Consider the following 26,522-nt stretch of genomic DNA (forward strand, 5'->3'; position numbering starts at 1 on the left):
ATTTTTTAAAAGACCTTTCAAATAACACTTTGTGGTCATGCCTGGGAACATCTAATTACTTTAAATAGCAAAGCAGTGCCTTTGTTTAATCTAATACCTTATAATTGAAGTTTAGGACTTTACCTCAGATGCGTCACTTTTAAGTCCATTGAAGCACAATGAATGAATGAGGAGAGGATGGAGGGGATCAAAGAAGAGAGAGGAAAGTGCCGATCTGAGAGGGGAGGTGACAGAAGCCAATAAGAAAAAGAGAGGGTTGGTGACAGAAGCCAATAAGAAAGGAGTGGACAGGGGCAAAGAGCCAATCACATGGTAGAGAAGGGAGGGAATTAAAGAGGTGAGAAGTGAATGTAATTAATCTGACAGGAAAGGGGAGGTGACAGATGATAATCACAGAGAAGGGAGGGCCGGATGGGAGGCAATCTGGGCAGCTTGAGAGAGCATGAAATGTAGAAACGGATCTCAGATCCGTAACTTATTTAGCATATAGAGCAAACAAACCGAGATAAAACTAACAAGGCGGCCGTCATACTGAGTAGCACCCATGACATCCGGAACCCCGGATGGCACCCTCTGTCCATTTTTGCACCTGGAGCTCATGCTCCGCCAGAACCACCCTCGCTAGTCCCGATTCAGAGATGGACACTAATGTGATTGCAACAGCGTTCTTGTACGATTGCAGCTGCAAAAATATGTTAATGTCTGCAAAGATCTCCTGAGCATAGACGCCCACTGCTGCCTTCTTACCTGCGTGCAACGACGCAAACCTGTGTAAATATCGGTAACATCAACGCACATCGAGTAGCCATCTTGGCCTTGCGGCAGGTCTGACCAGCCGCTGCCTTGGGAGCTCTTCAGACATGTAGAGCTGCGTATACACTCGCAGTGGATAATTTATGCACGCCCATGTAATAGTGTTTACACGTACAGATGGCTGTGTTTCTCAGACCACCCCCCGTCACCAACCCCAAATGCTGACAGCCTGTCACTCACAGTGCGGCTTATACGCATGCGCGATGGTAAACAATCACTCGATCTGCATGAAAATCGCATTAGCGTCCATCTCTGAATCAGGCCCAGTGTGTGTAACACAAGTGCCATAGGAGATATCAGGGATATTCGCACACGCGCAGCATCAAAAGTTGCTCAGGTATGTGACCTTCAGCATTGCGTGTAGCTCTGAATCAGGACCTTTGTGATATATGAAATAAAGCATTCGGCATTCCCACTTATAGCTATATTTATGGACATACAGTAGTAGCATCATATTTCATTCTCGTGGTGGCCTCACACTTGTGTGTTAGAAGTTGTGTACTTGTGCTGCTTACAAACCTCTTTAGCAGCATTGTCATGTGTTTGTGTGTTTTGGATCAGCTAGGGGACACATTGTTACTTCACACCGTACTTTAGTCATTTTTAACAGCTTTTTCTTTTACAGCTTGTGTTTGATAGGCTGCAGCATTTATAATTCATTTCAGTGGTCCTGGACCTTCAGCAGTTTTATCTGTTAGGGGAAAACACAACATATAGCCTTAGTAAGCTATAGAAGCTTTGGAAACATTAGAGGTCCAGCAAATAGCATATGCCATAGACTGTAGTGATAGGGATGATCAATAGATATTTGCTGCTTTTACTGACACTGCTGGTTACAAAACACAGATCTGACACCAACCCAATATGGGATTTGGTACACAGGTGGCTTATGTTGTTTCTGTATAGAGTGCAGACTCTGCGAGGGGGTATGTGCTGTTGTACTTACACAATACTAAGCTATGGGAAGTTACAGCTCTACTCTGTCACATTCAGGTACACAATGCTGTGTGAATATTCCCCTTTAAGAGCCCAGTCACAGAAAGAGATGTATTACTTCATCCGAGAAGGATTCTTTCCTGTACTGTCTTACATATCATCTAATGGCAGAAGACTAATCATCTCTTTACTTGTGAGCTGCCCCACCAATAGGCCATGTATAGAGGAAATCCTGGCCCATGATTTCTTCACCCAGGTATAGAACGGCCTCACTGGTGTACTGAGATAGGGGTATACTCACTATCCTAAGTGGGGATTTATACAAGTTTAGGTGTTGCCCATAGCAACCAATCAGATTCTAGCTATTATCTTCTAGAAGGTGCTAGATAAATGATAAATAGAATTTAATTGGTTGCTATGTGCAGCATCTCCTCTTGTATAAATCCGTACTTTAGTAAATATACCCCTTACAGTACATATTTGGAGGGCTGTCATAAGCAGCTACATGTAAATGCTGCACCCGTGCAATGGGATGTATTTACTAAGTTGTATGTAACCTAATAGAAAGCCATAGGACAAGCATAAAATGAGTCTTTTATCATCACTGAGTCTTTTCTTGTATTCAGGAAATCACACCCGAGAAGCTCTCATCTACCACCTGCCACACAGCTCCCACCCTGTCGCTTTCCATCCACCTCACCAGATTCTTCAGAAAGGCAGCTAAAGTTTTATATAGAGGAGTATTATACAGATCCTTATGCACAGGTATATAACTTGTCAGCTTCCAGCTATAGATAGCTAAGCATACTAACTTCATCTTGTACAAATGCTTGTGCTATGCTAGAAATGTTAGTGCAACTGGCATTCTTTTTATAGCATACAGTGTTTATATTAATAGTACCTTTGCCCTCTCTGTATAATGAATAATAATGATCATTTCTAATATTTCCTCTTAATTCACTTGGAGCATTATATAACAAACTTGCTCTTTTTTGATGGAGGGGGCAGCACTCCAAGAGGTGGGGGAAATAGTACAACAACCTGCAGTTGTCTGGTAATTAACCAATCAGATAAATAAACTACTGTAGTTCTTAGCCTATGTATGTGTTTGTCCTAAGCACAATTATATAGTAAAAAATTCAGATCCGTTATAAGGTTGACTTAAAAAATACATATATTGTATAGTTATTCAGCTCTTAACATTTATGCACTACTGAAAAGTTATTAAAATGTATTAGACTTTTATTGTATAGTTCAGGTCTCATTATCAAATGATAACAATGGATACAGTAATATGTGCAGGTCATTAAATATATTATAGTAAGAAGGGAGCAAATATAATCAAACTAATGCATTCCCTGCTAATTAACAACATTGCTAAATATATGATAATAACATTATACAACGCCATAATATCACATTTGGATAAAACCATCCTTTGTGTTTGCCCTCATTAATCTCTATGTATCTGTATGCTTTCTCAGAGTTTCCAGAAGCAGGGGGACATAATAGCTCCATGATTGTCCCAACGCAGAGTCTGATGTCTCTCAGTACAGATAAGATGTGTGAGGTATGAAGAAGAGGGTAGCTGGAGACGCCATGTGTTACAGGCATAGTTTTCCACATTTGGAGAGACCTCTTGTCTGTCTTTTGTCAGGGAGAAAAAAAGGAGATGTTACAACAAGACCTGGTCATGAATCTTTGTACATTCTCATGAAAGGAAGAATGAGCCACAGGAGCAGGTCGGCCTCCCAGAGTGAGCGCCAGTTTTACAAGTGGGATAATGCTAATAGTGCCTTGTATGACACCATGCTGGCTATATATACTTCATTATACAGACTCACAGTTATATCTCATCTCCTACTGTGCAAGTTACTGTGAGCAATGTGTAAGGTATCAGGTTTGGTTACAGAGAGAAATGTGCATATGTTTGTTCATTTTTAATAGAAAATTACTTTATTTACATAAAATGTATGAACAACAGGTATAAAAATAGGCCAGTCAGAAATGTAATGCACCCACATATATAATCCAGACATTAGAACACAATACACAACATACCATTTATGGTGTAAATACACATTACATCATATATTGCATTTTTCTGACAACACTGAAATCAAGAATGTTTCCTACTAAGCTGATTGTAAAGCTGAAATGGTATGTATCAAGTACCTAGATATCCAATCCTGGATACCATCAATTATTCTCCTCATGTATTTCTAAGTGTCATGTTTTAAACCTTTCCCTACTATATTTTTGATAATCTAAGATTACAGCTGTTTGTCACTGCATTGCTTTCGCCACCTTGCTTCTACCTATCATTTTATAGAATGTTCTTGATAACGCTACCTCACATCTCATTGTGTGCATAGGGTGGTTTTGGTGAGAAGTGAAATAGATATAATGATGTAGGTTGGGCAGGCGAAAGCTAAGAGGAATATCAATTTTCTTACCTTCCTTGGCTTGTCCTTTGCTATAGTCTCCTATGTTATCAGTGTGAATAAGTCATCCTCTTAGCAGTACCCTTCTTAATCCATTAGGTGCCATCTCTGTAGATGTGTCTGGCCAATCCACAGAGATTGCAGGGCATCTACCTTGGACAGTCCCCATTCTTATTATGACCATCCTCTTGGCAACTCCTTCATGGTGCTATGCTAATGTCCAGAGAGAAGCTCTGTGGCAAGTGCTGGAGGCCATTGGCTGCTACCTGACAATGACAGATTATTTATAATCAATTATTATTAGTACATGGATACAATCCTCATTTTCCATTATATGCATTCGTCATTCTGATATGACTTAGGTGTGTACCAAATAAATAGCTCCTGAGCAGACTAAGATACAGTATCACGTGATGGCTTTGAGATATGCTGCCTGCACCTTCAATAACACCTGCAATAAGTTTTGGTACAATCAACACTAGGAATAAGAATTGATCATGAACAATTAAGATTTTTTTATTAAAGATCAATTGGAAAACTGATTACTTCCACCATGTCCACATTCAGTTACAGTTCCCACTTTGATAACTTTGTAGCATGCTATGTTTTAACACTTTGCTCTGTCAGAAGCTCAGGCTTTGCTCTATGTGCTATTCTTTTCTTGCAGTGCAGACAGAGACCGTCACGGAGAGAGTGGTGGAAGGTGTCACACTTATATTAGAGAACTGTCTCTGCAACATCATACCAGGTGAAAGCAATGGAAATAGTATGAAAGCCCTTAGCGCTAAAACAGGGGAGTGAGGAAAGAGTACATATACTTCTCTTGTGGCATAATTTCTCTCAATAATAAAGAGGCGTTTCCAAACATAAAAGAGAAGACAATAATAATATAGTGTGATACTGTACGTAATAAATAGCTAATTCTAAAATCTAACAAATAAAGCAAATATTTTCAGAGATAAATCTGAGTAAGTTTTATCCCAGAATAATTTGCTCAAAAGAGAATATCATAAAAACTGATCAATTACTAATAAAACATTTTACAGACATATTCTGCATATTCAATACTAAAAACATGTGATAAAAGCTCAAACATAGAGCAGTAGTAGTACAAATAAAGTTCTAAATGGCCAAATAGGCCTTTGTACCAGATAGAGGATATAAGTTCAGCGTTGTGTCACAGCCTTGAGGAAGAGATATCGCTCACAATGCATCAGTGCTGATGCCAGATACAGACTACTTCTCTCCTGATGGGCCTTTGCCATTTACACATAGTAAGTGAAGTCCGGCATCACTTCTAGTGCAAAACAATGCTGAACTTACAACACCCATCTGGTTGGAAGGCCTATTAGGCCATTTGCTTGTGTGTATTGTAATGTAACACTATCACTTTGGACCAGGGCGCTGTTTTATCACATTAGCGAAAAGTCTTTTGAACATTTTCAGTGGCCAATATATGCGCAATGGAGCCATGTGTGGCTTTTTCTGTCACAATGCCTGGTCATAAGATCAAACGCCAACACATCTTTGGGCATCAGGCAATGAGATTTCATAGAAAAGAAATTCATCCCTTGCACTATGCAAATGGGATTTTGTAAAGGGCTATAATAGGACATATTCCAACAAAGATTTGGTGCTTGAGCTGAGGTGGTGGTCTCATCCTCTGACCCGTAAAATAATAGTAAATAATCAATATATTTATCTTCTTCTGCTAGTTTTGATTTCTCATTTTCCATCAAGCAGGTGAATTGGATCCCAGAGACCAGGTAACTTGCCCCATCCTGTGGGTGACCAAGTGGGTGGATTACTGTAATAAATATGGCTTTAGTTACCAGCTGTCAGACAACTGTACCGGAGTGCTTCTGAGTGACGGAACACACACTATTCTCTCCCCCCATTTGCAGTAAGTATAACAATATACTGCCATTTTTAATTACTTGGTTTTAGCGTGGCTAAGATGTATCCTTTCACTCTCTTCTTTCTTTCAGAAAAGTTTGTTATTCTACTAGCTTATACGAGCACATTACATTCCCTGAATGGAGTCCGCCCTGCAAGTTGGATGTAAAGATGAAGATATTGAGGTTCTTCTCTGAGTACATGCAGGAAAATATCTTGGAGGTGAGGACTTAGCAGCCATAGGAGAAGCATGTTGTTTGTGTAACATTTTTATTTTATTCCACATTGTATGAGAAGTATGAGTAAAGGTGCGTACACACGCAGCAATTTTTTGGACGATTGAATGATAACGATGTCGTTATCGTTCAGTTGTCAAAAAATCGTTCAGCTTCTGCCCCAAAACGATGAACGATAACTACCAATGTGCGCTCCCACTTGTAGTTGGTAGTTATTGTTCATCGCCCGAACCTCTCCAACCTGACGAAAATGTCAAGTTGAACATGTTCGGGGATGAGAAAGGTATCCCAGGACTGAACGATAATCGTTCATTATCGACACTGATCACACCCCTGCCGTGGACACACGGGATGGTATTGTTCATGGAGCAAATCGTCCCGTGTGTATGCACCTTAACAAGTATATGTCAGTGATTATGTGAGAAGATCTGAAGTATAATTCTATTCTGCATGTCCATTTGGAACCAGCAGAGGCTAGATACTTAATTAGAGTAAATATTAAGCTATTCACTATATCAATGCTGTCACCCTTTACATAACACGATAAATGGGGATGCCGTTTATAGACCGGCGGACTAAATGCCGCCGGTCTATATCCCGACACGACAAGCCCGACGGGGGACTTCACAGGCATCAAAATACCGACGCCTATCTGAATCCCGACGGCGGAACGCCGAAGGATGACAACCCGAATGAGGTGAGTCCGGGGCGTCTTTAGCGTTAGCTGCGGGGGTGGGGTTAGGTTTTGGGGGGGAAGGTTAGGGTTAGGCATTCCCCCGGTGAGAGTTAGGTTAGGGTGCGGGAAGGGGGGGTTAGGTTTAGGCATTCCCCCGGGGGGGACTTAGGGTTAGGCACCCTCAGGAGTTTTAGGGTTAGGCGCCTCTAAGGGGGGGAGAGGAGTACTCACCAGATGGCGTCGGGATCTCCTGTGTCGAGATTTGAACCAGCGGCTAAACAGACTGATTCCGATAAATGAATGGCTACATGTCATGTCTACAGTCCCTTCCATAATACATATTAAACTGGAAACTCTACTTACAGGGTGGAGATCTCCGTGCAGCACCAAGCCCCAACGTCAGGACTTTGTGCCTCCTGCACTTCCTGAAGACAGACCAGGCTCTGCTCATGTTGTTCAGCAACAGGACATTACAGGTAAGTAGGTCTAGTCAATGCAGTTCATGAATATTTACACTGTTGCCTGGATGCCACTAGAGTATAGGTATGAAATATAGGTCATTATTTTCCTTAGCGGAAACAAGTTCTTTATGCAATTCACATACTATAGAAACAGAGTTTGACGGCAGATAAGAACCACTTGGCCCATCTAGTCTGCCCACTATATACATCATCTCTGATGATTTTGATAGAATATTTAGATATGGGAAAATCAATCTAGTTTTACAAAGTAGTCTACATAGATTGATTTTATGCCATTTTTTAAAAAACATATTGCATGTGGCTTTCTGGGAACCATATCAGATTCACAAGTAATAGCATCACTGGAATGTAGCGGCAGTACACAGGGCATTCAGTTATTATTTGCATATGACCCCTAATATTAATGTGCTATATAATTTATCTTCATTGGTAGGTGAATTTTTACCATGACTGCACAACAAAGATCATCTTAAGCAGAGGACAGCAGTGTTATCTACTGAGTTTCATTGACCAAGACAGACAGAGCTGTACAGTGCCCCTGTCAGCACTGCAAACCAGTTGTCCTCCACTCATAATTCAGAGACTGGAATATGCCCTGAAAATGCTGCAAAGCCTGAAATGGGATTAGCCAATCCACAAAGACACATTTCTGACAGGTTTTATGGGACTGCCAAGTGTACACTGTAGTTACAACTTACAATAATACGGTAACCACTGAAAAGGAACAAGGCGTGTTATGAATTGTGGGCACATGTATGTGAATGTAGCACCTGTAAAGATTGTTGTCTGGTGGGGAAGTCATGATAAAGCATTTCATTAAAGTTGTATACTTGGTTAGCCGGGAGCGAGGCAGTAAGCCAGGTCAGGTTCTGTGCCAGATACAGTAGCTGTCAGGGTACAGAAATATCAATCTGGTAGTACTGAGAAAAGATGCAGCGCAGTCTGGTAATATGGAGGTCTAAATTTGCATCAAATGAGAAAAACAAGAGTTCTGGAGTACATTGTAGCAATTCAGATTTCATACTGGATCATCTTCTACTTTATACCAAAGAGATATTTTGTAATCAATAAAGGTCATTATTGAAAGTGCAAAACATTTGTCAATGCATAGTTTCTCATTGTGTGCAAATGTACCTGTTCGTTCATATTCTGTAAGCCTCAGCTTACTCTGCCTGGTCAGCATGCGAGCCCCGAAGACTGCGTACGTCCATGCAGTTCCCGGGCTGGCCACTCCCGGAAAACGGGGCGGACACATCCTGTTTCCGGGAATGGCCGAAGACCCCATACCTCCACCCCACAAAAATCAGTGATCACAAGGATTTGCTCGACCCCCTAAATGGAGCCCATGGTGCTTAGCGCTGCTCTTGATTACATGACATAATTTAATAAATATCCTTTTCTATGATTTTAAACAGGAAGGGGTGATGCCATATAGGTTTGTAACTTAAATAAAAGAAATACACATCAAAACAATGAAATAAATAAGAATAAACAAGAAAACCAAGTCTCTCGTCCACCCCCCCGGAAGAACCCCACACCCTCCGTCTTTAAACAGAGTTTGAATAGAAATCAATGGGCGGATCATTGTCGATTATTCGCAATAAATACCAAGAAGTGCTACGTAAGCCAAGTGTACAAATATACTTTCCCACATGTTAAAAAACATTCTACTTTATGCTCCTTATCCATAGCTACTTATGTAACAGACCCTAGCTGTGCCATGTTCTCCCGTTACAAAGCCAACAATAAAGCAATTTTTTTCAAATTGATCTTACATGTTTTCACTCGGTTCAAGATGTTATCACTCGGTTCAAGATGTTATCACTCGGTTCAAGATGTTATCACACTGTTCAAGATGTTTTCACGCGGTTCAAGATGTTTTCACTCGGTTCAAGATGTTATCACACGGTTCAAGATGTTTTCACTCGGTTCAAGATGTTATCACACTGTTCAAGATGTTTGTTATCACTCGGTTCAAGATGTTTTCACTCAATTTCAAGATGTTTTCACTCGGTTCAAGATGTTATCACACTGTTCAAGATGTTTGTTATCACACGGTTCAAGATATTATCACACTGTTCAAGATGTTTTCACTCGGTTCAAGATGTTATCACACTGTTCAAGATGTTTTCACTCGGTTCAAGATGTTTTCACTCGGTTCAAGATGTTATCACTCGGTTCAAGATGTTTTCACTCAGTTCAAGATGTTTTCACTCGGTTCAAGATGTTATCACACTGTTCAAGATGTTTGTTATCACACGGTTCAAGATGTTATCACACTGTTCAAGATGTTTTCACTCGGTTCAAGATGTTTTCACTCGGTTCAAGATGTTTTCACTCGGTTCAAGATGTTACCAATCACTGTGCACTTGTCATCATGCAGTAACGGCTGATAGATAAATGTAGCCTGTAGAAAAAGACAAGTGTGAGTTACCCATGTAATGCCACTTTCAGAAGAGGAAATGATTGTTCTTAATTATGTCTCCTATAGAGATTATAGGCATGTTATGGCATTGTAGAGTAGAACATATCTTCCATTAATAACGATTCAACTATTGCTCAAATGATAACTGTATATAGGAACTGTTTTTTGTCAATGTAAGATCATAGATGGCAGGTAATTTCAGCACTGTAACTACATTTACTGGTGCCCGGTGCAGGCAACGCCCCCTCCACATGACATGAGGGGCGCCCTGCTAGGCAATTGCAGGAACCATGGGTGAGCAGCGGTGCCGCCCACAGAGCTCTGCGCTGGTGCACTGCTCGCACACCCCTAGTTATGGCCCTGGGTAGTCTGCCTGCTGTTTGAATGCCCCTTCCCCCTCCCCCCCATTTTAGGAGACAGCTAGGTATCCTCACGTCATCTATATGCAGACACATGGGGCCCAAACATCAGAAATAAGAATGATTCACTGATTCTGCCAAATTAACACTAGAAAATCCCTGTGGTAGTAGCTGAGAATAAAAATGGTGCAGGATGCAGGCACCAAAAGGTGCATAATAATATGTTGCTGGTTCGGTCAACTTTTCCTGCAATGAGCTCCAAGAACCAGTTTGCATAACAGACAATTCCAATATCCATACATTTTGAAAATTAATCCCACTCCCCTCCACCTGAATAGTGGGTGGAGGAAGAAATAAGGTAACCAGTGACGACAGGAAGGAAGAGGGGGGTGGACCAGTGACGACAGGAAGGAAGAGGGGGGTGGACCAGTGAATGCAGGAAGAAAGAGGTGGGGATCCAGCGAATGCAGGAAGAATGGAAGGGGGATCCAGCGAATGCAGGAAGAATGGAAGGGGGGGATCCAGTGAACGCAAAAAGAGAGGAAGGGGGGGATCCAGTGAATGCAAAAAGAGAGGAAGGGGTGAACCAGTGAACACAAAAAGAGAGGAAGGGGTGAACCAGTGAACACAAAAAGAGAGGAAGGGGGGAACCAGTGAACACAGGGAAGAAAAGGGGGAACCAGTGAACACAGGGAAGAAAAGGGGGAACCAGTGAACACAGGGAAGAAAAGGAGGAACCAGTGAACACAGGGAGGAAGGAGGGAACCAGTGAACACAGGGAGGAAGGGGGGAACCAATGAACACAGGGAGGAAGGTGGGGACTAGTGAATGCGGGGAGGAAGGGGGGAATCAGTGAACACAGGGAGGAAGGTGGGGACTAGTGAATTGGGGAGGAAAGTGGGGAAACAGTGAACTCAGGGAGGAAAGTGGGAACCAGTGAATGCAGGGAGGAAGGTGGGGACTAGTGAATGCAGGAAGGAAGGGGGGAGACTAGTGAACGCAGGGAGGAAAGGGGGGAACCAGTGAATGCAGGGAGGAAGAAGGGGAACAAGTGAACACAGGGAGGAAGGGGGGAACCAGTGAATGCAGGGAGGAAAGTGGGAAACAGTGAATGCAGGGAGGAAGGTGGGGACAAGTGAATGCAGGAAGGAAGGTGGGGACTAGTGAATGTGGGGAGGAAAGTGGGGAACCAGTGAATGCAGGGAGGAAGAGGGGGACCAGTGAACACAGGGAGGAAGGTGGGGACTAGTGAATGGGGGGAGGAAGGGGGGAACCACTGACCGTAGGGAGGAAGGGGGACCAGTGAACGCAGGAAGAAGGTTGGGACCAGTGAACACAGGAAGGAAGGGGAGGCCAATATATGTGTGACAGGGGGTGCAGTGGAAGGAAGGATGGGAGGAGCAATGGATAAAGAAAAATGGAAGACAGGGGGGGCAGTGAATAAAGGATGAGGGGATTAGTGGATGTAGAAAAGAAGGGGTAGTGGATACTAGAGACTCGCTGTCAGTTCTAAGGGCCTGATTCAGACCCGGTCGCTAAGCTGCGTTCGCACGCAGCCGTCAGGGGCCGGGTATGCAAATCCCACGATCGCATGGGATGGCTTAAGGGCACCCTCTATGTCATAGCATGCGGCGGCTGTGCGATCACAAGCCAGTCTAATGCCGCCCCCTTTCCCTTCTCAGCACGTCATCTCCAGGAAGTGTATTAAACCATCTGTAACATCGAGAACCATCGGAGGCATACGCAGTGCTTGTGGCAGTGCCTACCCTTCCGCAAGCGCTGCAGTAAAAAAAACAGCCAGGTGATGTGTACAATGACACTTCACTTTAATTATGCATGCCCAAAGAACGCTGTTTTGACGCTCAGAAATACCTGCGTTCGCACACCCACTCCGCATTTTTCCAGGTCCTTCCCCTGTTACCACCCACAAATGGCACATTCTGTCACTCAACCTAGCAGGCCATCTATGTGTTCTGAGCGATCGCTTCCCGATCGCTATGAGAGGCTCACGCACGCGCACAGCGATGCATAAGCATGCGCAGACGGTGACAATCGACCAGCAGCGTTCGAACGTAGCCTTGCGATCGGGTCTGAATCGGGCCTTAAAGTTAAGAGCTGACGGCCAGTGTCTAGTATCCACTTCCCCTTCCTTCCTACATCCACTAACTTCCCTTCCTTAGACTAAGCCAGTGACTGTCAGCAATGGCTGCTGCAATAGGTGGCACTGTTATAGGGTTCCCTCATTTCCCTGCACCCAGGGCAGTAGAGTGCCTCAGTGTAACCTGCTGTACTAGGCTAATGCCGCAGTCTGTCTCCTCCTATGACCGGCAGCACTAGCAGCTATCCTGGCAGCAGGGGGAGAGGAGCTGTGTCAGCTTAGTATCAGAGTCCAGAGATTAAGTCCTGCACTGATCCCTGTGCCTTGCTCTGACCCCAGCCATACATAATGTCATCCTGCTACCTCTGCATCATACGAGCAGCAGCTGGAGTAAGAGGGTGGAGGGGGTAAGCATGGAGACAATGCAGGTGGGCATCCCGGATATTGCGCCGAATGACTTTAGTGCCATCACGGAATTCGGACAATGCGGCTCCGCTGGGTGCCGCGATGCGCTTCCTGATCTCCTGATAAGAGCCGTTGCTGCCCCCGCCGTCATGTTTCTTGGCTTCTTACGTCACTGGCACCACCACAGTGTCCATGCGCCAAGAGCTCTGAGGCTGGTGTGCACACATACATGAAGTCCCCTCTGCTCTGGTGGCCATTTTGTTGTAAATAGAGAAGAGAACAAAGTAGCGCTTGGCCATTGAGGCTGCGCTGTCTGTGGACATGTTAACAAAAGTCAGTCATGGCTCATTATGTAAACACATGCCATAACGCCCACAGACAGACTTTGCTCTTGATGGACATCGGAATCCCGGCATCAAATGGTTGCTGGGCTAACTACATCAAATCCAGCGATGCGATGGCAACTAGCCGGTATGTACCTAGAAAATCGGTAAGTGCTGTTCTTTGTGATAGAGGGATTTCTGGGTTTATGACGTGCATGCCTCTCAGGGGGCATCCCAAAAAGAGGCCCATAGCCTTCTATTAGGGTAACAACCCATTGAGTCGAAGCACCGTAATACATACAATATATGAGAAATGCAGTAAAATGCCCAAAACCTACAGAATTTTTCAGTTTAGTACATCCCATCCTGTGAATGGTGAGGTTTCCTCCTGGGTTGCTGGGCATTGGAATTCAGACAAGGGATGCCCATCAGTGGGCTGGCCGTTAGTGGTTATCATCGAGCATTTCATCTGTGATTTCCCCACAGATGGTTTTGCTCCATCAATGTTACTGTTGATAGTTTGCAATGCCACCGGAAGGCATGGCGTGTCGCAAGCCAATCAGAATTGGGGGTGGGCCTTAGCAGACCACTGGGAGGCTAAATTCCAGCCATCTGAGATAGAAAGAACTCATCAGGTCCTAGTCAGCTATAGATGGCAGGGAACCACTGGATCTCTGCCATCATTGACAAAACCATCGACCATCGGAAGTTAACCATTGATGGTAGTTAACTATCAATGGTCGATGGCCATCCCTAATTTAGACTCAACTTTAATAAGAATGATTACGGAGTTTATTATCATCATTTAACATTTTCACTTTTGTAGAGGGGTGACACCAAAATGCCAGCTCCTCTGCAGTGACAGGGAGCACACCACATGATGCTCCTTTTGGTTATTGGTGGGCTGTTAATGTAAACAGTGCAGTGATTACATCACCAGGGCTCCCTGCTGAAAGCAAACCAGTGATGCCAATAGCCATGATGGTGTGTGATACATGGATTCCCATCCTTGGTCAAAATGAGTATTTTGCAGCAGTGGCGTAAATAGGGTATTTGGAGCCCAGGGCAAGTTAAGTTTGTGCGTGAGAAAAGCCACATGCCACAAGGGGTGTGGCCACTGAAAAATGGGGGCGTGTCAACGTGACTCCCCACCGTTTCCTGACACACTAGGAACATTCCTTTCCATTCCATGTGCACCTTAATGCCTCAGTAGTAATGCCCCTTACAATACCCACTGTAGTAGTGCCCCTTATGCAATGCAATGTCCCCAGTAGCATTGCCCCTTATGCAGTACCCCCTGTAGTGCCACTTATACAGTGCCCCCAGTAGTGGTCCCCCCTATGTAGTGCCTTTTATACAGTCCCCCAGTAGTGGTCCCCCCTATGCAGCGCAGCACCCTCAGTAGTAGTACCCCTGTGCATTGCCCCCTATACAAGTACCCCAGTAGTGGTCCCCTCTATGCAGTGTCCCCAGTAGTGGTCCCCCCTATGCAGTGCCCCAGTAGTGGTCCCCCCTATGCAGTTCCCCTAGTATTGCCTCTTATACAGTGCCCCCAGTAGTGGTCCCCCAACATGCAGTGCCTCTAGTAGTAGTCCATTCATGCAGTGCCGCCAGTAGTGGGCCTTCTATGCAGTGCTGCCAGTAGTGGGCCTCCTATGCAGTGCTGCCAGTAGTGGGCCTCCTATGCAGTGCCCCCAGTAGTTCCCCCCTTTACAGTGCCCCCAGTAGTAGTCCCACTATGCAGTGCTCCCAGTAGTGCCCCCTATACAGTGCCCCAGTAGTAGCCCCCCTATGCAGTGCCCCCAGTAGTGGTCCCCCCTATATAGTGCTCCCAGTAGTCTCCCCTATACAGTGTCCATTATATAATAAAGACACGCACACAAAAAAAAACAACGCTTACCTGAATCCCCGCTCCTCCGTCCTCCCACTCAGCACTATGGGAGAGACGTCATGACATCTCTCCCATCACTCACTGTGGGAGCCGGAAGGTGGAGCACATGACTGAGCTCCAGTAGTGGGTGCAGCAGCCAATGAGAGTCTGTGTGACTCTCATTGGCTGCCAAAACAAACACACCGCCGCCAGACAGTACGAGTGTAGTACCCAGTGCCGGCATGTTTGTTACTGTGTACTCTGTCTGATCCACACTACACTGACTTAAAATCACTGTCCTGGACTGCGGCCAGTCCGATGGAGCCCAGGGCACGTGCCATGCTCGACCCTCTGTTTTGCCCCTGCTTTTCAGAGAGGGCATATACCAACAAGCTGTTGTGTAGTTGTTCCTGGGTCCAGCACTAGCACCCGCTATACCCCAAGGGTAATGAAGTGTCATAAAGTAGCACAACTGCAAAATCAGGCCCTATTACATTTCCCTCAATATGTCTTCACCACTGTAAATCATTTATTATTATTGTACATGTGCATATAATAGTCTGGTGAATTGTAATCAATTGATGGAGTCTAAGACATAGTTACTATTTAGATGTTCTTTGAAATTTTGAGCGCAGCCAGCTTAGGAATTTATTCTTGTTTTGTTTTCTGCAAAAAAAAGCACATATGTTGGTACATGCGGCAGGTTCTGGTTCTGCACCAATGTGTATGTTTTGTTTATTGGCCAGCATTGTCACAGAAGAAAAGACACTTGGGGGTAAATTTACTAAAGTGAGAGTTTTTAGTAGTGAGTTTTAAAAGTAATGTTGCCCATAGCAACCAATCAGATTCTAGCTATTATCTTCTAGAAGGTGTTAGTTACTGTAAATGTTAAGTAGAATCTGATTGGTTGCTATGGGCAACATCACTTTTAAAACTCACTTCTAAAAACACTCACTTTCGTAAATTTACCCATTGATGTGTATGACTACTGTGTATGTGTCTCACATGTACATAGTTGTGTGTATATGACTACTGTGTATGTGTCTCACATGTACATAGTTGTGTGTATATGACTACTGTGTATGTGTCTCACATGTATATAGTTGTGTGTATATGACTACTGTGTATGTGTCTCACATGTACATAGTTGTGTGTATATGACTACTGTGTATGTGTCTCACATGTACATAGTTGTGTGTATATGACTACTGTGTATGTGTCTCACATGTATATAGTTGTGTGTATGACTACTGTGTATGTGTCTCACATGTAAATACCGTATATACTCGAGTATAAGTCGACCCGAATATAAGCCGAGGTACCTAATTTTACCACAAAAAACTGGGAAAACGTATTGACTCGAGTATAAGCCTAGGGTGGGAAATGCAGCAGCTACTGGTAGTAATCCCCCCTCTGGTACTGTCCCCAGTAGTAATCCCCCCCTGGTATTGCCCCCAGTAGTAATCCCTCCCTGGTAGTGCCCCCAGTAGTAATATCCCCCCCTGGTAGTGCTCCCAGTAGCAATATCCCCCCCCTGGTTGTGCCCCCAGTATTAATCCCCCCCCTGGTAGTGCCCCCAATATCCCCCCCTGGTAGTGCCCCCAGTATTAATCCCCCCCCTGGTAGTGCCCCCAGTAGCAACATCCCCCCTGGTAGTGCCCCCAATATTAATCCCCCCCCTGATAGTGCCCCCAGTAGCAATATCCCCCCCCTGGTAGTGCCCCCAGTATTAACCCCCCCTGGTAGTGCCCCCAGTAGCAACATCCCCCCCTGGTAGTTCCCCCATTATTAATCCCCCCCCTCTGGTAGTGCCCCCAGTAGCGATATCCCCCCTGGTAGTACCCCCCGGTAGTAGCCCCCCCAGTAGAAAGAAATGTAAAAAAAAAAAAAAACACTTACCTGTAACCCCGCTCCTGGTCCCGACGCTGCTACAGGCTCCTCTGCCGCTTTGCATAATGGGAGAGACGTCGTCATGACGACGTCTCTCCCATTACCCACTGCGGGAGCCGGAAGATGGCTCCCGCAGTGGGAGCAGCAGTAGCCGCTGAGAGTCTGACAGACTCTCAGCGGCTGCTGATTACACTAAACACATAGCTGCCGGCTCCGGCGGCTGTGTGTTTAGCAGTGTGTAGTGCTGACCGAACTCCGTCCGGTCAGCGCTACACACGCGGTGCAGCTGTGTCACAGTGACACAGTCTGCACCGCGGCCCGCATGGTACGCTACTCAGCAGCGTACCATGCGGGCATGACTCGAGTATAAGCCGAGGGGGTGCTTTTTTAGCACAAAAAATGTGCTGAAAAACTCGGCTTATACTCGAGTATATACGGTAGTTGTGTGTGTATGGCTACTGTGTATGTGTGTATGTGTGTATGACTACTGTGTATGTATCTCACATATAAATAGCTGTGTGTGTAAGACTACTGTGTATGACTACATGTGAGACACATACACAGTAGTCATACACACACACAACTATTTACATGTTAGAGAGATGAATGTGTGTATTTTGGGGCTAACTGGTGTGAGGTTCTGGTTTTGTTGTGGACCCAGGGTGGTATTAGGAGCAGACACTGAAGTAGATTTAAAAGAGAACGTGGAACTTTTAATGAGTGGTTTAGTAGACATGGAAATGGCAACATAAAAGTCTGGGTAGTAATAAGGTGCACTTGAAACTGTAGTGAGGCAATGGGAAAAAGTCCAGGTAGTGACAGACAGGAGACAGTCCAGTATCCCAGGTTTGTGAGGCTGAAGTGAAGTGCAGGCTGAAGAAAACAAGATCCAGTGGAATGCAAGTGGAGGCAAGGTGCAGGGTACAGGAGACTCAGGTACTTAGACAAGGGAGAGGTAATTGGAGGAGGCAGAGGAATCCAGCAGAGTTGGAGCAGGCAAGGTGAAGCAGGCTAGACAGGGATTCCAACGACTGGTGTATGAGCACAGGAACTCTCTCTCAGCTTCCGCTGAGAAACACGTTGCACTGGCAATGAAAGGGAGCTCTGAACTCCCTTAAATACCCAGTGCTCTGCCATGACAGGCCAGAGAGAGAGCACGTGACACACCAGGATAGGGCGACTAGGTCACATGGCCAGAGGCAAGATAGCAGTGCCCATGCTGGAGCGGAACAGAAACACCGCCAGGCCTAACCAGCTCAGAATGACAACATGCCAGCACAGGACCAAGCATAGCCAATGCTCCCCGCCAGACAACAGCACCACCGCCAGACGCCCCTCGCCATAGCATCCTCACAGGTATCACCCGCTGACTGCCATGCCGAGAAACCCTGGTCGTGACAATTGGGACTTTAGTAATACACACTCACATTACTTCTCTATGCTATCATTGGATAGAAGTATATACAGTTGTCAGATGTAAATTAAGAGAGGAGAGGACCTGTGTGCAGCCTCCTTGCTAGCCCCTTCCTGTCTCTGGGACAATGGTGGCTGTGCTATATTCCTGATGATATCTGTACTGTGCATACACAAATCTCCGGAAAAATGGTGGCCGCACCATTTTTACTATGATTGGCACAATGCTGACAAGTGACTCCAGAGAGGTAAGTACACTAAATGGGTGCAAGGTGTGTGGTGTGGGCCCCCCTGGTCACAGGGGCACCTGCACCCATTATAGATGCACCACTGACAGTTGTACACCTGACTAATGACTGGGGCAAGTGTGTCTCTCTGACTATTTACACATACAGTAAATACTCTTTTTTTTCTATGTCCCATAATACAACACTTCACCATGATATACATACTGAATAAACCAACGCGTTTCGTCGTGTGTGACTTTTTCAACCGTGAAAAAGTCACACACGTGACGAAAAGCATTGGTTTATTTACTTTCATCCAATACTGACGTCACAGACGTGTGACCAGAGAACTCTGGAAGCACAGACACCGGGAAGAACATACGCGGCTAACGTGATAGGGGCATCACTAAACAGGAATAGTGAAAAAGAGAGTTCCCGTCTCCGAGTGACCCGGCTTGCTGCTCCACTGTATAGCAGAGAGGAGATCCTGAAGTCGCTGCAAACAGGGACAGGTACGGAGAGGGACGAGTTTAAAAATTTCTACCACTGCTGCTATAACCAGCAAGTATTTTATCAGTATTGGTTTATTATTACTACTTTATGTCTCAATACTGTGACTTTATTTTATTATACATAAGCTGTCATATTTACTTAGTAATTTTAAAACTATTTGGTATCCTAAAGGGGGGTATCCACTACAAGATCTGAAAACGACTGCAAGATTACGACATTGTAATTGTGCAGTCGTTTGTCAGTTGTGTGATGAGCCTGCACTGAATGAGCAGACGTTCAGTGCAGGGTCATCAACCATCTGGTAACATGCTGAACCTGACGATATCGTCAGGTTGACCAGCATGTTGGAGAGATCATAGATGTCTAAAAGACCAGCGGGCACGCGCATCGCTGGTCGTTTTAGACACTTTTGCAAATGATTTGCCAGCGATCTGCAAACGATTGAACGATCAAACGATTGTGATCGTTCAATTGTTCCACTTAATCGTGTAGTGGATACCCCCCCTTAAGGGTCACCAATGGGAGAGCTGCTAAAAACATAGTTATTTATAGGGAGCACTGGATGATTGTTCCATTAGGATACTTACCGACAGGTGTCAGTATCCTAACCATGTGCCGGCATCCCGTACCCAAAACGTTTATTACTTAAATGTTATTTCTATTATTACAGTTAGCGAGAAGATGATTCCCATTTGATGTTTAGAGGGGAAAACTTCAGATGTAAGTATTTATGTCATTTTGTTGGCATTTCTATTATATATGCAATTTTTATTTTAATTTCTTTTAATATTGAAACTGTGACTCTCACATATATTATTAACACTGTCATGACTATTATTTTGTATATGATATATAATTATATTAGTATATTATATAGAAACAAGGGAATGTGAGTACAGCAATTACTACTGACACAGTCGCACTACTGTTCTATACTCTATGCTATCATGGGATGTAAGTATAATACGGCTACTCCTGACTAATGCCTGAGGCAAGTGTTACTGTGACTGTGCCGGCCGCATACTGAGATGTGTCTGACTGAACATTTGCGCATATATACACATTTTCTTGCGTGCATCTTATATGCGTTCCATAATACAGAATATTATAATGATATACATACTCAGAATTGGGGACCTTCTAGAAGATAATAGCTAGAATCTGATTGGTTGCTAAAGGTAAAATACTTCAAAAGACTCTTACTTTAGTAAATATACCCCTGAGGTGGTGATTCAGAGCTAAACACAAAAGGGATAGCTTCTGCCTCTTCAGTAGTAGCAGAACTGAGAACTTCTGCAAATGCTGCAGGTGGCATCTGAGAAACTGGCCCACTGCTAGATACTCAGATCTGTTGCATGTGTCCAAAGATGCAGCATTGGATCAACATTGGGAACATTGCGTGGACTATCAGATATCTGAGCAGGGCTGCCATCAGGCAGGACTGACGAGACTACTATACCGGGCTTGGACACTCCGACAGAAAAAGGGGCCCGGTCTGCTCCTACCACCCGTCCGCCGCTGTTGGGAGTGCAAATGAATGGGGACAGCACCACTACTTACCAGTGCAAGTGAAAGGGGTCCCCGTCTTAATACCCACCCGCCACTGCTACTGTAAGTGCAAATGAATGGGGCCCCTGGACGGTCTCCCCCAAACCCACCACTATTACCTCATCCCCAAGGTGAAAGGAGCCCATCGCCTGCCATGAATGAGATGCCCGTCCGCCCCTTCTGCTGTTGTACAATAAAGTTTATTTCCGGCGCATGTGATGTCATGGCGCCACTGAAGAGAGAAGCCACAGCACCAGCCTGGTAGGGTAAGATTTATATACTGCCTGGCTGAGGGAGAAGGGGGCTGGAAGAACACTTTGTGCAGGGCTGGGGAGACAGAGGATAACTCACAAACATAGATAGAGATTATATATATATATATATATATATATACACACACACACACACACACATCTATATATCTATGATGTATATATATATATATATATATATATATATATACACACACACACACACACATTTATTTGTGTATGTATGAATGAATGTATGAGAGATATGGTAAAAACTTACCTTTGTTATCTCTCTTTCTACTAAGTCCATAGGGTCCACAGGGAGACCTTGGGGTATAGGTGATGATCGGAGTCATCCGGGCACCACGCTGTTAATTTCTCTTCCCAGGGTGCACTGGGTACCTCTCTTATACCCCGCCCCCGGGTCAGAGGTGCCTCAGTTTCGTAACAAGCCAAAGGCCGGAGGAGGGTAAAAGAGAGAGAGGAAAGTCTGGAACACACCAGTCAGTCTCACACAGAAGGAGACAGAAAACCGGTGACCAGAGCGAAGCCCATCTGAAGCACAGGTGCTTCAGGGTGGGTGCCTTGTGGACCCTATGGACTTCATAGAAAGAGAGATAACAAAGGTAAGTTCTTACCATATCTATAATTTTCTACTTCAGTGTCCATAGGCTCCATAGGGAGACCTTGGGGATGTCCCTAAGCAGTACCCTCAAGGGTGCGACGCTCCTGGGCAGAGAGGAGAACCCGCCGCCCGAAGGATGCATCCTGGAAGGCAAAGGTATCAAAAGCATAATACCTCAGAAAGGTCTGGACAGAAGACCACGTGGCCGACTTACAAAGCTGAACAGCTGAGGACCCATGGCGAGCTGCCCACGAAGGATCCACAGACCGAGTAGTATGAGCAGTAACAGAGGGCTGCACTGGAAGGCCCTCATGAGTGTAAGCCTCAGAGATCACCTAGCCAAAATTTGTTTATTGGCTGGCTAACCCTTCTTGTGAAAGCAGTAGAGGACAAACAAGGAGTCTGACTTCCGAAGGGAACTAGTACGGTCCACATAAATCCTGAGGGCACGTACCACATCCAATGAGGCCTCACCAGCCGAGAGGCCTGGGGAATTAAAGGCCGGCACAATAATTTCCTTACTAATGTGGAAACTAGAGACCACCTTTGGAAGGAAACCAGGGCGAGTCCGAACCCTGTTCTGGTGAAAAAACAGAAATGGGGAACGGCAAGAGAGAGCCCCCAAATCAGACACTCTTCTGACAAAAGCAATAGCCTGAAGAAAAACTGTCTTAGCAGTGAGCCATTTGAGATCCACTGAGTCCAGGGATTCAAATGGAGGGCCCTAAGGACAACAGTCAAATCCCAAGATGCCACAGGAGGGACAAAGGGAGGCTGAATGTGAAGGACCCCTTGAAGGAAAGCGTGGATATCAGAGAGAGGAGCAATCCTTCACTGGAACCACACTGAAAGGGCAGAGACATGCACCTTCAGTGAAGCAGGGTGGAGACCAAGGTCTAAACCCACCCACAGGAAAGCCAAAACTTTGGATACCCTGAACACTTGGGGGTTGTAACCTCTGGGACAACACCATTCAAAGTAGGTATGCCACACCCTGTGGTAAATCTGGCAGAGGCAGGTTTCTGTGCTCAGAGTATAGTGTTAATGCACACTAGTAATAGACACAATTTTAGGTAAGTCCTACAAATTATATACTGTAGTGCAACTTTGGGTTGATTTTTGGGGCGTGGGTCCCCTGGATTGCCTTGGTTGGTCTGCTTCAGGGCATTGCATTATAACACTTTCATTTTTTGCACATTTTATACACTTTTACTGTTTGTTTTTTATTATATTTGTATTTTCACTTTTCTATCCTACACATGCAGCAGCAGCAGCTGCTCTTATCTTTCTTACTTTACACTTCACTTTTCTCATTAGAGCGATGCCCTGGGGTGGCTCGGCTGAGCTGGTTTGGGTGTATCCTGCGCTCTAGATTTGAACCCTAGTATGTTAGGGACCTACCCTACAGAGGTTACCTGGATATGATGGGCAGGCCCATAACCTTGGCCATGATTATGCTAAAAACCTCTATTCATTGCAAAATTTTATTGCATAATGTATTTATATATAATCAGTAATTTGGAGTTGACCACCTGTGATCTGTCCGTTTCTGTGCTTGCAATAATAGTCTCAACAAGTAGCACCTCCCATTATATATATTCAGGGTGTGCAGTCCAGGACCCTTTCTTATATACTATGCTGTATTGCCTCTGCCACTACTGTGAATTACATCTACGTATTTAGTGCGGCTAATAACCTTTTATAGTTATAGTCAGTGTGTCGACATATGATTCAAGTTTAGTACACAAGTACAGCAGCCACAGGGACGCCAACTTACGTTTCACCTGCGGCTGCTTTTTCAAGGCATCCTGAGGAACTTGTTCAGGGACTTGAGATTGAGGATAGGTCGGTGGGATCCGTTTGGTTTTTGAACCAGAAAAAGGCTGGAATAATAACCCGTTCCCCTCTGGGATAACGGGACCGGTACAATGACCGCTGCCTGCAGCATGGATTGTACTGCCCTTTGAACAGCCAAGGCCTTGTCCTTGTTTGACAGGACATCTGTGCAGAAAAACTGATGGGGAGGCCGTCTGCAGAAGGAGAGGGCGTACCGCCGAGACCACTTCTCTCACCCAGGTGTCTGTAGTAGTGAAACACCACCGCTGGGTGAATTGAAGAAGTCGGCCTCCCACCCTGGGATCCCGCCCCGTCAGACTGAGGGCTTTTCATCGGGCTTGGCAGCTGGATGTCTCGCACTCTAGGCTTGTTTCTTAGGCTTGGTAATTTTCTTGGTGGTAGACAGCCTAGGAAAGGACTGGGTTCTAGCCTTACCTGGGGCCCGATAGGTCCGAAAGAACGAACTCCGTGACTCCAGGGGAGCAGGAGCAGATGGCAGACAAGCCGACTTAGCTGTAACAGTGTATGCACTATTTTGTCCAAATCCGGGTCGAACAGGACCTTACCATTATAGGGGAAACACTCCAAGCCCTTCTTGGAGTCCGCAGCTGCCCTCCAAGAGTGAAGCCACAGGGAGCGGCGAACGCAATTTCCGCCGTAGAAATCCTGGAATTCAATAAGCTGACATCTAAGGCCGCTTCATTTATATAGGTAGCTGAATTTCGCAAGTTGTCCACCAGATTCAACTCCTCCCTGATCGCATCTGAAGACAAGGACCCCTCAAGGTTGTTTGCACAGTATTCCATAGCCCGAGCCACCCAGCCGATAGCAATAGCTGGTCTGCATGCGGCACCTGAAAGGGAATAAATGGACTTTAGGCAAACCTCCACCTTCCTATCAGTGTCATCTTCAGTGATAATGTGGAAGGTATATGGAGAGTGGCGCTTTTAACCAAGCGCGTGACGTGAGAATCCACTACCGGTGATGTTTCTCATTTTGAAAAAGTCCTCAGCGAAGGGATAAGCATGGGCCAGACGCTTCTGCGGCTGGAACGCTTCCCAGGATTTTTCCATGCCACCTCCAGATGGTCCACCAGCTGGTCGGACAACGGAAATATGGCTTAAAAAGGGCATGTCTGGATTTAGGTGCTGGAGGATCGTCCTTCTCTATGACCAAGGCCGCACGGACAGCTTGTATGAGACCCAGAATATATATATCTTGGACTTGGACTCCCTCTCCCGTGTAGAGGAGTTGTAGTCAGTCATCCCGGAGCGCCCCATCTTCAGATGAGACCTCGTCATCATCACAGAGTAGATTGGGACGACGGCAAAAACCTTTTAGACGGTTTGCCCTGAGGGGCCTCCAGCTGGTGCATTTCTGCAACATTTTGCAATGCAGTGGGAACTGTATTAACCTACTGGGGAGATAGCACCTGCATGGGTGAAGCAAGCTCTGAGAGGGCATAAGCTGCTGCTGCGTGAACTCCAGGGGGAAAAACACAGGAGGGGCAGCTAAACGTACCACAATGGCCGTAAGTGCTTGTGCAAAGCACGCCCACAGAGGCTCCTGCGGATTGGCAGGGACCGTAGAGGGACCTGGGGGAGCATAGCACCTCAAACATAATCCCTCCAGTACCATGTCTCCCACCCCTAAAGTCGCTGTACATTTTTTACAGGACAGCTGGGCAGGAGCCACATTAGGCATATCACTCTCACTGCCAGACATAGTGAAGAGGATAGAAATATAATGTATGTGACCCCCTACACAGAAAGAACAGACTGTGAGAGGATGTACCCCGACAACACCTGTTTATAAGAGCTCAGAGAGGACAGGCACAGGGAAAGCAAAATGGCGTACAGGTCAGAAAGTGAAACTCAGACAGACAGCGCTAGCACACAGTCACATACAAAGCAGAATAAAAATAATACCTGCACTAAATCACACTTACTAGTCAACTATGCAGACTTAGCGTCTGGTAGGACAAAAGTGCTACATACGCTGACCACCGACCAGGAGAAGAGGTATGTAGGGGGACCTGGACTCCGCACTGCCTGTCTGCGATGAGCGACACTCAGCCAGGAGAAGATGGCTGCCAGAGATCACTGAGGGGGCGGATACAGAGGAGGGAAGTTGTCACAGCCCAGCCAGACTGCGGCGGCAAGGAGCACTGTGCAGCGAGTAGGAGCCGGCTGTTATACAGGGAAGGCTGCCTTCCCTGATCAGCGTTTAACCCCTGGGATGCTGGAGCGTTCCGCCAAACTCCAGCCCAATGTCCCAGGTGGCTCAGTGAGGACACAGGACTCAGTACCTGGCCCCACTTGCTGTCATCCCCAGGGAGTCCACCGCCCCCGGGGGAAAAGACTAACTGGGCGCACACCACTGCAGAAACATGCCACTTACCTTGTGTCCCCATAGTGTCCAGCCACATTCCAGGGATCCGGTGTCCCTGCAAACCAAAACCCCAGAGGACTGCCGAGATCCCTGAATCAGTACCGGCGTCTTGCGCCGGCGGGGTGATGGAGTGACAGTGCGGACATCCCCTGGACTGTCCTTGTTGTCGCAATGTAGAAGGAAACTTCTTTAAAACAAAGAAATCTTCAGGGTCTGTGTTAACAGCCCCCCCTGCGCGTCAGTAACCCGACTCCGGCCGGGCACCCAACAAAACTGAGGCACATATGCTGCATGTGCAGATGCAGTTGTATACCGCAAGGAGGGGTTTGTGGCCGCACAGGGCGGGATTGCCTGGGGGGGCATTCGCTGTACCTACCGTCGGCTCACAGTGTCTATACTGTGGGGTGGGGGGGCTGGCTGTCTATTTTGTCAGTCCCAGGCCCCACAATTTCTGATGGCAGCCCTGCATCTGAGCAACCCTAAGGTTGTGACAATATCCTCCGCTAGTAAGCTGCAGAGACCAGAGAATCTGCATCAGAAGACGCAGTTGCAGGATTCGGCATGCCCATAAACTGGTGGTGACATGCCCCATCACCGCCCACAAATGCCTGAGAAATGTCAATCACACTGCGAGTAACACAACAGTGTGATCGGAGCCACAATACCATTACCGCATATGCGCACTGCGGCACTACGCATGTATACAACAGAAAACATAGGTAATTTGTGACCGAATCATAACCGCGTCCATCTCTGAATCACCCCTTTAGTTCTTTATCATTAGGGCTACATTATATGACGTTACTGCTGTTTACTCACATTAGTTAAGTGCCATTTCTATTAGGACAGTTGCAGAATAGAAGAC

General features: G+C 45.7%; 1 protein-coding gene across 1 annotated transcript; it reads left to right on the forward strand.

Moving 5' to 3' along the window:
- The first annotated feature begins 1,858 nt into the window (after positions 1–1,858).
- On the forward strand, positions 1,859–8,111 carry LOC148479060 (serine/threonine-protein kinase PLK2-like). The gene is made up of 9 exons (XM_088455014.1): positions 1,859–2,005; positions 2,376–2,514; positions 3,234–3,314; positions 3,407–3,505; positions 4,861–4,941; positions 5,937–6,096; positions 6,182–6,311; positions 7,367–7,477; positions 7,917–8,111. The coding sequence occupies exons 1-9, from the start codon at positions 1,859–1,861 to the stop codon at positions 8,109–8,111; spliced, it is 1,143 nt and encodes a 380-aa protein (XP_088311140.1).
- Positions 8,112–26,522: the final 18,411 nt, after the last annotated feature.

This window comes from Taudactylus pleione, unplaced genomic scaffold, assembly GCF_031769625.1.
Source record: "Taudactylus pleione unplaced genomic scaffold, aTauple2 ptg000641l, whole genome shotgun sequence".
Lineage (NCBI taxonomy): Eukaryota > Metazoa > Chordata > Amphibia > Anura > Myobatrachidae > Taudactylus > Taudactylus pleione.

Excerpts from the sequence above, each read along its gene's own strand:
- LOC148479060 (XM_088455014.1), top strand. The coding sequence starts at position 1,859 with ATGTATTACTTCATCCGAGAAGGATTCTTTCCTGTACTGTCTTACATA. Across the intron at positions 3,506-4,860 it reads GAGCAGGTCGGCCTCCCAGA|TGCAGACAGAGACCGTCACG; the intron begins GTGAGCGCCAGT and ends CTTTTCTTGCAG. Across the intron at positions 7,478-7,916 it reads TCAGCAACAGGACATTACAG|GTGAATTTTTACCATGACTG; the intron begins GTAAGTAGGTCT and ends CTTCATTGGTAG.